The sequence below is a fragment of the Sinocyclocheilus grahami genome, unplaced genomic scaffold, assembly GCF_001515645.1.
Source record: "Sinocyclocheilus grahami isolate Dianchi unplaced genomic scaffold, SAMN03320097.WGS_v1.1 scaffold345.1, whole genome shotgun sequence".
In the NCBI taxonomy this organism is placed as follows: Eukaryota; Metazoa; Chordata; class Actinopteri; order Cypriniformes; family Cyprinidae; genus Sinocyclocheilus; species Sinocyclocheilus grahami.
Genome location: NW_015505524.1, coordinates 34716 through 48172, shown reverse-complemented (window position 1 = coordinate 48172; position 13457 = coordinate 34716). Strand labels below are relative to the sequence as shown.

General features: G+C 37.4%; 1 protein-coding gene across 1 annotated transcript in view; it reads left to right on the top strand.

Moving 5' to 3' along the window:
- The window catches only part of LOC107548241 (PDZ and LIM domain protein 2-like), an 80785-nt gene extending 71137 nt beyond the window's left edge, over positions 1-9648 (top strand). Inside the window, exons 7-8 of the mRNA XM_016228874.1 lie at positions 4709-4827; positions 9456-9648. Coding sequence (XP_016084360.1) covers positions 4709-4827; positions 9456-9648 — 312 coding nt within the window. The remainder of the gene's footprint in view (positions 1-4708; positions 4828-9455) is intronic.
- Positions 9649-13457: the final 3809 nt, after the last annotated feature.

Here is a 13457-nt window from a genome sequence, read left to right as displayed (position 1 = left end):
ACTAAGCGTATTATTTATTAACCTATAATCAGAAAGGGCTCATCACATACAGTTGCCCATCAATTTTTTTCCATGGTTAAATTATATATAAATATACAGTCATGTGAAAAAGTTAAGACATTGAATTCCATGGTTTTCTGTATCAGGGCATCATAAAAAATGATCTGGTCCTTGGCCGGTCTTAAAATAAAAAATAAAAAAACCCTCAGATGAACAACATCACATGACATATCACACTGTGTCATTATTTATTTAAAAATAAAGCCAAGATGGAAAAGCCATGTGTGACAAAGTTAGGACACCCTATGATTCAACTGCCTGTAGATCCACTTTTAGCAGCAATAACTTGAAGTAATCATTTTCTGTATGACTTTCAGTCTCTCACATCGTTCTGGAGGAATTTTGGCTCACTATTCTTTACAACGTTGCTCAGGTTTATTGAGGTTTGTGGGCATTTGTTTGTGCACAGCTTTCCCCAGCATTTCAGTCAGGATGAGGTCTGGACTTTGACTGGACTGCTGCAACCCCTTGATTCTTTTCTTTTCAGCCGTTCTGTTGTAGATTTGCTGGTGTGCTTGGGATCATTGTCCTGTTGCATGACCCAATTTTGGCCCAACTTTAGCTGTCGGACGGATGGAGTTCATGGTTGATTCAATGACTGTGAGGTGCCCAGGTCCTGTGGCTACAAGACAAGCCCAAAATCATCAGCCCTCCACCAGCATGCTTGACTTTTGGCATGAGGTGTGTGTGCTGATATGCCCTTTAGGTTTTCACTAAACATGGCACTGTGCATTATGGCCAAACATCTTCACTTTGGTCTCATCTGTTCAAAGGACATTGTTCTAGAAGTCTTATGGTTTGTTCAGAAGCAACTTTGCAAACCTAAACCGTGCTGCCATGTTTCTTTAGAGAGAAGAGGCTTTCTTATGGCAAGCCTTCCAAATATGCCATACACTTGTCCCATATTTTTCTAATTGAACTGTCATGAACTTTATCATTTAACATGTTAACTGAGGCCTGTAGAGTCTGCGGTGAAATTATTGGGTTGTCTGCCATTTCTCTGAGCATTACACGGTCTGTTCTTGGGGTGAATTTCCTGGGACACCCACTTCTGGGAGGATTGGTGTCTGTTTGTCTTCCACTTGCGAATAAACTTCCTCACTGTAGAATGATGGACTTCAAATTGTTTGGAAATGGCCATTTTACTCTTCTCAGATTGATGGCAGAAACAATTGCTTGATCATTGCTGATATCTTTCCTTCTTGGCATTGTGTTAACACACACCTGAAGGCTCCAGACCAGCAAACTGCCAAAACTTCTGCTTTTATAGAGCTGCTCACACTTGCCGATGATCTGTTAATTAATGATTAACAGTGCCTGACCGTTAGTTTGCTCACACTTGCTGATGATCAGTAAATCAAAGGTATTTGATCTCTTAAGTCATATGTTAACAGTATGGGTGTCCTAACTTTGTCACACATGGCTTTTCCATCTTGGGTTTGTTTTTGTTAAATAAACAATGGCACGGTGCAATATGTCATGTGTTGTTGTTGTTGTTCATCTGAGGTTTTATTTTCCTAAATTTAAGACCTGCCAACGACTAGATTTTTTTTGTGTGCCCTGATACAGAAAACTATGGAATTCAATAGGGTGTCCTAACTTTTTCACATGACTGTATATGAAAACCTGATGTTTTTTTTATAGTACAGATTTTTTTCCCCTAAAATGTCCAGGTTGTAAAAACAAACAAACTTTGCTTAATAATCGCTGCACAAATTAAAAGAAACAAATTTAAAGATACATTCACCCAAACAACAACATCAAGAATGTTCCTTGTTTCTCTTATTTCGTGTAGCCATATTTAATAAAGATTGTTTGAATTATATCCCCTGTTTAACCGCTATAGAGACATCAGAGCCAGCGGCAAATAGCTGGCCGAGGCATCTCAAAATTTTCCAGCACTGAAACTGGTCGTCACAGCAGCTGATAATTGCTTCAAGCGGGCGGACATGCTCTTGGCTGCACTTTTTTTGTGAAATTTGATTGATTGGAGCCAAAAAGCCCCAGGTGGAAGTTGTCATTTGAAGCTGGCCAGAGGACAGACTCCTCTATTTAGTTCAGCTGGTGTCAGAAGAGCTGCCCAGGACGACATCCATCAGCAATAGGGCCAAACATCTGTTAGCATGCCTTCTCCATCACTCATCTCTTTCCCAACAGTTCCAGACTTCCTGTAGATATGCATGGCCATCAGGAACTCCCAAGACCGGCACGAAACACTCTCCGCACAGCTGCTCCTCATGTAAATGTAGAATGAATGTGAAATCGAGTGTATTCAGAGTCTCTGTGGCCAAGATTCCTGCTGAGATCACAGTCAGAGATAATCTGGACACTCAGAGCAGCTGAGATGAAGACAGATCTGCATACTTCCAGCTTTAGTCAGAATTAGGAATAGTTTTTCATCGATTTGTACTGATGTATGAGGAGAGCTTTAAGGTGTTGGGAGTGTGTCTCAGTGTCTAAGCATCTGACAATCACTGTCTCCCCCTGTCTGTTTTGTTGTCTTTGTCTCCCTGTCTTTGTTCTGTGCCCACATTTATTATTTTTGGAAGTAATTTAGAAGTTCTCCAGAGTTTATCAAATCATGTTACAAAAGGGAACTCTGAGGAATTTGTCTGTACAAAGTCTACAAAGATCTGAATGCATTTCTGTCCTTTTTGACCCTTGTATACATTTATTTTTTCTTATCCGCTAATGCAGCTATTTCCAGAACATTCTGTACAAGTAAAATGTTGCTTTTCATATGTGTGGCATCTGCTTATTTTCCAATCAGGAGCACTTTTTTGTCCTGGAATAGGAATATCATCATCAAACATTGTGGATTTTGGTGTAGTGTGATTCATGGTGTGGACTTTTAGTATTCTGTTTGGAATTGGTATTTGGTATTGAAGGGAAAATATTAATGTTATTAATATTGTAGATATTGAATATTATAGATTTAAAATTAAATGATTAAATACTGATTTGTTAATAGCAGATTTTAATGTCAACATGACATGAAAATTCACCTATTTTTGTTAAATGTTATTGATTTTATTGTGAACATTTTCATGTGTTTTTTTTTTAATCTTATAATATTTACTGTATTTTCAAGTCTGGTCACGTTGCACTGGTGTATCAGTCACAGTTTAAGTTCAGAAATAATGTGAAATACCGATAAATTAAAACTAAGCATTTAAAAACATTACAAATGCCATAAGCATATATTGTAGTTCTCCTCACTCCACAACAAATCCTATACAGGAAATCCTATACACAAGAAATTAGTGCCGTTCATTATAAATAACATTAATTATAAATGCCAAGCCTTAACATTTAATTAAAGTGAAGCTGAAACTACTGGCTTATGTGAAATGTGCTATGCAAATAAACTTGGGCTCATGTACCTCTCTCATTCGGCACAAATCCAAATATGTGAGCTTTGCGCATGATTTGCATGCTTGATGTTAATTGCATTATATAAGTCAAGCACATTTCAGATGATAAAAATGCTACTTGTATTCTGGAAAATTTGGTCATCAACATTTCATAATTTTCCACTGAAATTAGACTTCTCTCTGGTGACGTATGCCAGACTTCTCCAATCATTTATTCCACTTAAACCCTGCCCCTTCCTTACAGACTCATCTGCCTTAATCCAATCAACAACCAACGGATAAAACCAAGTCCCCACCCTAAATTGTTTTTCAGTAATCTGTTTCTCTCGGATGTACGTCACAATACAGAAGAAAAGATCAGCCGCTACTTCTGTTTCATCACGACTTTAAATGACAATTCCTGATGTTCAAACTATCACTCTGTTCTGACATGAGTTTCAATGTTCTCATATAGATATAAATATTAGGATTTTTTTTTAATTATTAAAAAAAATAAAAATCCAAGGGTGGCTGCTTTTCTGGCCTTTGGACTGTGCTCGCACACATACACAAAGTTGCTCAACCCCAAACATCTCTAAGCAGCTGCAGGTGCCTCAGCATGGGGTATGAGACAGTGGGAAGATCCTGGGATTTTTCAAACATCTGTTGAGCACACACACACACACACACACACACATTAAAGGGTTAGTTCACCCAAAAATTAAAATTAGGCTGCGTTTTACTCACCCCCAAGGCATCCTAAGTGTATATGACTTTCTTCTTTCAGACGAATCCAGTCGGAGTTATATTAAAAATTGTCTTTGATCTTTCAAGTTGTTTAATGCCACTCAGCGGGTGTTGCATTGCTTCAGTCCAAAAGAACTTAAATAAAAATTGCCCATCCATAAAAAAAAGTGCCTCACACGGCTCCGTGGGATGAACAAAGGCCTTCTGTAGCGAATCGATGCGTTTTTCTAAGAAAAATATCCATATTCAAAACGTAATAATCACTTGCGCTCACTGTTGTAAACAGAAGCAGTTCTGGGGGAATGACGTATGAGGTCGGCTTTATTAAACGGCTTGAAAGATCAAAGACAGTTTTTAATATAACTCCGACTGGATTTGTCTGAAAGAAGAAAGTCATATACTGCTAGGATGCCTCGGGGGTGAGTAAAACACAGCCTAATTTTCATTTTTGGGTGAACTAACCCTTTAAGGTTTGATACGGCTGACACTGCAGACTGCATTATTCTGACACTCTGAAACTGATGTGCTGTGTTTTGTGTGTTCTGTAGGAGATCTCTTCCGTGGATTTCCGCAGTAATTCCGTGTCCAGTCGGACTCCAACTCCACCTGGACGATACTCCCCACACAGCCCCATCGAACGAGAGGTGCCCATTTCACCTAGACGCAGGTACTTATATATATATACACATATTTGCATTGAGCAGAAGCTGCTTCTGCTGTCAGATCACTCAGAAGAACTAACTTTTTTTAATCAATTGACAATCTAAATAAATGTCTAATAAATTAATTTGCATATGCTAACAAATGACATACAGTATTTATTATTTTAAGGAAAGCGCCAAAATGGAAATAATTTCTGTTATTTGACATTTGATTTTACTTTATTGTTGCAGACGAGTAAATAGTTGAATAGACATTACAAAAAGTGACTTTAGAGAACAGACAGACATAAGAAAGTTAAGTCTGGTGACATGATTAATTGCTTGTTTTTTGTTGCATTTTTAAATCATTAGTAGCACTAAATTAGTGCATTTCAAGTAACAGCCCTGCAGTTTATTTTTAGCTTCCGCTGATAGATTTTTACATGAACATTTCTGTACAACTGTGAGATTCTGCAGTGTGATGTCATTTTGATTCTGTTCTTTGAACACTTCTCAGAACAGATTTATTTTGGCTCTTTATGTCAGATGTCTAAATGAGTCACAACATGGCTGGTGTCCCAACAATGCTTTTTTTCACTTTTCTTTTCCACTTTGTCTTGCTTTCTAGAAAAAGGATTATATCATTTCTGCCCCTAATTTCTGCAACCTTCTCCCTCTTCTGCACACCCATGATCCCACCTCCGTTTTGCTCAACCAATAAGAAAATGTCAAAAACGAGTAGACACACCCCTTTTCTACTCTCAACCAATACGAGGCAGCCTGAACTCACACCTTTCAGACAGAAACTCTCAACTTTCTTATGTCTCGTCAAGACTCGACAAAGAGGGTGTGTGTGTGTTTGCTGTAGATTTGGATGTGTGTGTGTGTGTGCAGTTGTCACCGTAGGCTGTGTTCTTGTTCCAACAAGAGTTGAACTAGTTGGATAGGAATTTATCTTTGTTTGCCCTTGAGGTAAGTCCAAACTACTCCGGCATCTTCCTCGAACTTACAAAGCAATGACAGGCTAGTTTGCAGGGGGAGAAGAAATATTGTAATGTGAGCCTAGCGCTGCGCTCTGTTCTCAGTGCTGTAATGTAATGATGCTGTGTCGACTGTTTTCCCTGCTCCATCTGAAGCCTTTTTAGCATGTTTGTAATCATAGCTCAGCTGTGGGGGGTTAAAGATGGATGGAAAGTTCTTTTTTTTTAAAGCATGTTTTGATACTTTATATCGTCTTAGCCACAATAATCTGTACATTTACAGTATTCCGATAAACATGCATCTCCACTGCAGCAGGAGGGGAACAACCGGATCCTTTGAGAAGGGGCCCACTTTGCTCCTCTATGGTATAACCTACTCTTTGGTATCAGTGGAGGCTGTGCACCCATAAAAATTTTGTTTTAGGTCCTGTGAATTGAGGTGACAACCCTGTGGGGGAACTGAGAGGTGCTGGGAGAGTTTTCAGGGGAAACTCAAACTCGCTGTCTGGTTTCAATTTGAAGCATGTCTCATTTAACAGTCTGCATGCAGATAGTGAACATGCCATTTATTTGGAGATTTATAGTGTCTTAAATGCTTCTTTTTTTTCCAGTAATGGCTATTCCAAATGCTTCGTACTTTTCATTTTCTATCTTGGACACGTTACAGGAATGCACTTTTTGTCCTGCACACACTCAAACAGTCATGTCAGCTATGACATGCTTGCTGTCATGTGAGTTTCTGGTGACAACCACACCCAGAAACTCAGTAAAACCCTCAATCTCTGATGGTGTCATTTTCCACCTCTGTTTCATGTTGCAGTAATAAGCAATCACTTCTTGTCAGGTCGAGAGTTCTGTTTGATAGTTTTGGCTATTGGTTAATCATTTCTCAGCCCATGTCATGGCCTTTGTACACAGCAGAAATCCTGATAGCATTTGTTTTGACAACAAACTGCACCAGCAAACTATCACAAGGCCACTGCGGCAAAAAAAGGATCTGCATTCCTCATGACCAGCAGTTAAATTGGGTCAGAACAATCCAGAGCAGCAATAGCTGACGCCTTCAATTCAGAATAAAATAATATTGTTGGTTGGTTTGTTTGTCAGTCCTAAACAAGTGCGCTCACTCAAGAAGAAAAAGCTTCACCTCACCCTGCTCTACATTTAATATGTCATGCAGTGCAATCAAACGTGGCCCATTTATGTTATACATCCACTGATGTGCAGTAAGAGTCTTTCTTTGTTTATTAAACGTTACAAGAGCAGGCTTTGAGCTAGGGGACCACTCGTATCAAGAATCGTATGAACAAATCCTGTGTCAACAAATCCTATGTGCATTACTGTTCAGAAGTTTGGGGTCAGTAAGTTTTTAATTAAAAAAAAAAGTATCTTATTCTCACCAAGGCTGCATTTCTTTGATCAAAAATACAGTAAAACAGTAATATTGTGAAATGTTATTACAATTTTAAATAATTGTTTAAATTTGAATATATTTTAAAATGTAATTTATTCCTGTGATTCAAAGCTGAATTTTCAGCATCGTTACTCCAGTCTTCAGTGTCACATGATCCTTCAGAAATATTTCTAATATGCTGATTTGCTGCTCAAGAAACATTTCAGATTATTATCAAAGGTGTGCTGCTTCGTATTTTTGTGGAAATCATTTTTTCAGGGTTCTTTTGATGAATAGAAAGTTTAAAAGAACAGCATTTTGTAACAAATGACCAGTGGTGAAAAGAGTACTGAAAAAATATACTCAAGTAAAAGTACCATTACCTTCCAAAAAATGTAGTGTGAGTAGAGTAAAAGTACTTGTCCAAAAAACTACTTGAGTAAGAGTAAAAGAGTAGCCTATTTAAAAGTAATTATAAGCAATTTATACTTTTTTCAAACATTGTACCATTCTGTAATTCACATTATCTTGTTTGTCATAAAGAATGAAGAATATCTATCATCCAGCAGTTTTAATTTTGACTGCCAACTCTTTAAAATACATCAAAACAGCACGGAAACAGTATTCAGTCGAAGAAAAGATAAAAGTTATTCTCAGTACAATCATCCCCATTTAAATCATAAAGTTTAACTATGATTATGTTTAGTCACTACACTGAGCTATTTCATAGTTTTAGATACTAATTTAGCATCTGCCCAGAAGGCAATTCCAGAATGTGTTGTGATGAGTGGGGGAAAAACAACATAAAAATATAATTATACCTAATAAAAGGACATAAAGCCATCAGTTAAACACAAAACATCACAAAATCCCTCTCTGTTTCCATCAACAATTATATTTTCATTATGACAATCTTAAAAATATGATCATGTTTTAGCAGCTACTACCCTTATTTTCATTAGCTTCCTTCCCACTTGCTCATAAGCCACTTAACATGGGTTCATGTGTTGAGCGCTGTGTTTGCGCACACTATATAAAAAAGGAAGAGTATACTTTGGGCTTTAGGAGAACCTGTTGACAATAGTCAGTAATTAGCTTAGCAGCATGCTAACATTAGTCTTAATTGGAATCAATTGTACACCAGCTCTTCCATGCATCACGTGTCGAGCGCTATTTGTGTAGCATATAAAGTTGGTGCTTGTATAGAGATTTCCAAATCAGTCACTGTAGACTCTGTTATAGTTAAGATTCTGCCTTCAGGATGAAGTACACTACAATACCTGCACAGATTTGAAAATGTTAGGCATCATATACCGTACTTGTCGACTTGGTTACAGAGAAAAAATGGGAATCATACACTAAACTTCATCTCAGCCTCAGACGTCCCGCCCACGGACCATTGGCTGAAAGTCTGATGCGTATAGGACGCAAAATTGGAAACGCTTCCTGAGTTTCAAAGTCGTCTTCGGATTGGTTGAATTATACCGGGTTTCCGGGAGACGTGTGTGTCGCGTTCTTTAACGTTCTGTCTGGAAACAAATATGCTGTGATGCCGAACCCCCTCATGGAAGAAGAAAGCCATCGTGTTTCCAGCTGTGACAATGAGCGCTCATCAGGATCAACTAAACGCTGGATTTTCAAAAGTGTGTGAAATATGTCAAGTTTGCGGCATAGACTCTTTAAAATATGTCCAAGAGTTTAACACAACGGTCTGTTATTGTGGGGACATTTCCACGCCCCTAAACATGACGCGGCACAATTGGTTGCTTTACCTGTCAGTCATATGCCCTCTTGGGCGGTCCTTGGCCATTCAAAGTGCCATGGTTCCCAGACCTTCTGCCGTCAGTCTGAAGGTCTGGCAACACAAGACTAGAATAAACCTTACACTAGGCTTTCAAGTTGTTCCCGAACACAACAACACAACTTAAACAGAAACATGCACTCTGTTGCTAGAAGATACATGACAAATAAAAACAATGTGTTCTCAAATATTCTTAAAATATCAAAAACGTTTGATGTCCTCCAGCTGGATGGAATCAAAGTCTGTAGAACTCATGATTTTCTGTGAAATATGACAACTCCGATGGCCTAAAGTATGTAGACTGGCTCTGACTTTGGGCACCTAGTGTTGACTCCTCCGGACTGTGAGTCAGGGCAAAAATCTAGGCAAAAGTTCTGTAGTGTATTCCAGCATTTAGAAGATAAAGGAGCTCATTAGGTTTTGAAACCGAGCTGTTGTGTTCAGTGACTTAAACCGTTCTATTTCTCCTTCCTCTTTCAGCACTCAGGCCGTGAGGATCACAGACGATCGCTTCCGTCACCCAGAGTGCTACACCTGTACAGAATGCGGGCTCAACCTAAAGATGCGTGGCCACTTCTGGGTGGAGGACAAAATGTACTGTGAGAAACACGCCAGAGAAAGATACCAGGGTCCCGGCAATAACTATCGTCCAATCGTGTCCCCACACCACTGAGATGCCCGGTCCACCGCCCTCCTGATGCCACCTCCAACTCCTCTGGTTGGCTGCGAGCATAGAGAGGAGAAGATGGTGATGTCATTGCTACGTTGTCCAATGGGAGCCAAATTGAGCGTTTGGCATAATGTCACTTGAAGCTTTGGGACCCAGCGCAGTTGTGTTCTCTCTTCCTGTTATTATACATCCCTCAAATAGAGACTGTAAGCTTTGATCTATTGGATTTGGAAGGGGGCATCTGTGTTAGTGCTATTTCTAAGTCAGCATATTACAGTTGAATTTCTACATTTGCCAGCCAGTTACACATGTTGTATTATGCTTTGGAAACAGCTTGTTTTTCAATAGACATATAACTTGGGTTTATCTTTAATAGATTTTGAATTTTGAAATTTGTAGAGCTTTTCCATATACCGAGACTCAAATGGTGAGATGCATCAAGTGGGCATCATCAGCGCTAATGCACACAGGACTGGTTTCCTTAGTGTATTTGTGTGTGAATAGTTGCAAACAGCTTCATTAATTTCAGTTTGCACTTGTTAATAAAGGGTTTAATGATTACTTGGAAGTGATTCTTAGTTTGATATATATTTCTCCCTTCATAAAAAAGAAACTATTATCCACAAGTCCTCCATCCACACAGAAGCATGCATTTAGACCTCTGCATAGTTTATTTGAAATTTCTTTGTATTAAATAAGGGATATCTAAGAAATTATGATATTTTTGTGTAAATATGTTTATTTTTCACCTTAAACTGTATGTGGACTAAGCGGAGGGTTTTGCACGCACTTGTTTGTGTTCAGGGTTGCATGTTTCATTTTGATTGTGTATTTTCGGGTGAGAGATGTTCGATCACGCTCAGATACACTACAAGAAAAAGGATTATCAGAGTGAAAAAAATTGAAAACATTTGTGGATTAACTACGTCACATGAATCGTGAATCCTCACATTGTGTTTGTAGGGCTGCCTCTCTTTACCTTTTCCGTTTCAAATAAAAACTTTCTGATTATCAGTGGATATTTGAATGAATTGTGTTTTGTCTGTTTAGCTGTATTAGGCTATTCTGGTTACGTCCCATATTAATTTGCCATTTTTTTCGATTCTTACCAAAGGAGCTTATATTTAAGTTGAACTCTGATATTTTTCTCATTAAAAAGAGTGACACCTCAAGAGTTTTGAGGTGCTTTCTGTCATTAATTTCCTCACCCTGAAGCTCTTTGTTCTATTGAACACAAAAAGATGTTATGAAGAATCTGGGTAACCAGATAGTTGATGGTAACCAATGACTTCCATAGTATTTTTTCAAAAAATTTTTCCCAGAAGAAATTTGGGGTGAGTAAATGACAGAATTTTCATTTTTGGATGAACTATCCCTTTGCAGTTCACTCCATATATGGGAAACCAGAAGCTGAGAGCATGGTAGATGAACTTTGCGAAGATACGACATGTTAAAAACAAATTTTTACCTGTCGACAACTGTGTACATAGCCAAATGATCTAAAAGGAATAGGAATAGAGGAGGATTTTTTTTTAAAACGACTACACAGTGATGCGCACTTTTGAAACACAGCTTCGTGAAGCTTTGAAAACTATCAATCATTTGTTTCGAAGCAGTGATTCAAAGTGCATACACAGTCACATGATTTCAATAAACGAGGCTTAGTCACACCATAGCTGTTTTGGAATTCCAATGTTTGCCCCCATATAGCATACATGAATCACCTCGTAGCAGATCTATACAGGTGGAGCTGGGTAAGGTGGAGGATTTCTGAAGCAAGCTGCAACTGCTACAGCAATCACTAGTCATATATTTGAAAGTTGGGCAGCGAGCTCATTGGCTACCGATACAGAAGAGAACCAATCAGCTGTGCCATGTGATAATGATGTTATTAGGTCAGATTGAGTTCAACCTATCAGACTGCGCCATCTAGAGTTTCATGCCAGAACTCTGTATTTGTTAAAAAAAAGGCTTTCCATTGATGTATGGTTTGTTAGGATAGGACAATATTTGGCCGAAATACAACTATTTGAAAATCGGGAATCCGAGGGTGCCAAAAAATCAAAATATTGAGAAAATCGCCTTTAAAGTTGTCCAAATGAAGTTTTTAGCAATGCATATTACTAATCAAAAATTAAGTTTGAATATATTTACAGTAGAAAATTTTCAAAATATCTCCATGCAACATAATCTTTACTTAATATCCTAATGATTTTTGGCATAAAAGAAAAAGCAATAATTTTGACCCATACAATGTATTTTTGGCTTTTGCTAGTACAGGTGCATCTCAATCAATTAGAATGTCATGGAAAAGTTCATTTATGTCAGTAATTCATCTCAAATTGTGAAACTCGTGTATTAAATAAATTCAATGCACACAGACTGAAGTAGTTTAAGTCTTTGGTTCCTTTAATTGTGATGATTTTGAGGGTCACAAATATATTTCCTTCTGAATTGCTAAGTAAAACGGGCTGTTTCAAACATTGAAACTTTTTAGGATTAAAAAGTTGAGTGGAGAAGGGAAAACGAATAAAGAAGTGCAGCGATTATAGGATGCTCAGCTAGAATGCTTTAAAATTACAACAAAAATTGAAACATGAAAGAAAATAAGCAGCTACTGTTAAAGCGTATGAAAGAATAGTCAGAATGGCAAAGTTTCAGCCAATCATCACCTCCAGAAAGATCAAAGATGATCTAAAATTACCTGTAAGTGTACAGTCAGAAGATGTTTGATTGAAGCTATCAGCAAGAAGACTCTGTAAAGCACCATTGTTTAAAAAACCGCAGAATCAATTAAAATTAGCAAAGAAACACTGATCAGCCCAAAGAGAAATGGAGTAAAGGGATTGAGGTAATGGAGTGGCCAACTCAATTCCTTTACCCCAACTCCATTGAAAACTTGTGGGATGACATTAAAAACGTAGTTTCTGAAGAAAAACCCAAAAATTCACAGGAACTGTGGAAGTTTGTTCGTCCTGAGCTGAAGTAGGCCTACCTGTTTCTGGCTGTCAGAAGTTGGTTGACTCAATGCAATGTAGATGCACAGCAGTTATCAAAACAATGGTTATGCAACTAAATCTTAGTTCAGTAATTTAAATTGAAGTTAAATCTTTAAAAAAAAAATCCATCAGTTTTTGAGTTTGAAGAGAAAATGTCAACACAGTTTTTTTGAACAGATTAATATTCCTTACTTCCTGTCAAAAAATAATGCAGATTTGATAACATTTGTTAATGCTTTGATTTTGAATTGCATGTGTAATATTTCCACTACATTTTAAATATGGAAATAAAAGTTTTAGTTTTTTTTAAAGAGCACTTTATTCACTTTTATTAGCACACTGCTATTTGTTTTAACACGACTGCATGTGAACCTTTTTTTTTTTACCTGATCAACTTTATACATTTTGTAGACATTTTAATGGCACTTTTGTGTAATATAAAGGAATATTTGTGAGAGCTAAGTTGTAGCTCTCCATAAAACAAGCCATAAAAATTTATAAAATAACATATTATACAGGCATTTCATATTTAATGTTGTCAGATGATTTGTTAACTGCTTTTAGTAGTAGTAGTAGTAACTTTATTTATCCCCTTGGGGAAATTTTGTTTCAGTGTCTTGTTTCAATATGCGGTTCTCACAAACGACAATACAACATAAATTTCACAATAAAAACAATACAATTTAACATCAATTAATCAAGAAGTGCTAATTACTGAATGAGACCTGCTCATTATAAAAAATAAAAAAAAATCTTTCCTATCTTTCATTTAAGCACTTCACTGCCTGTGTTATAAAAGATTTTTTCCCTCTA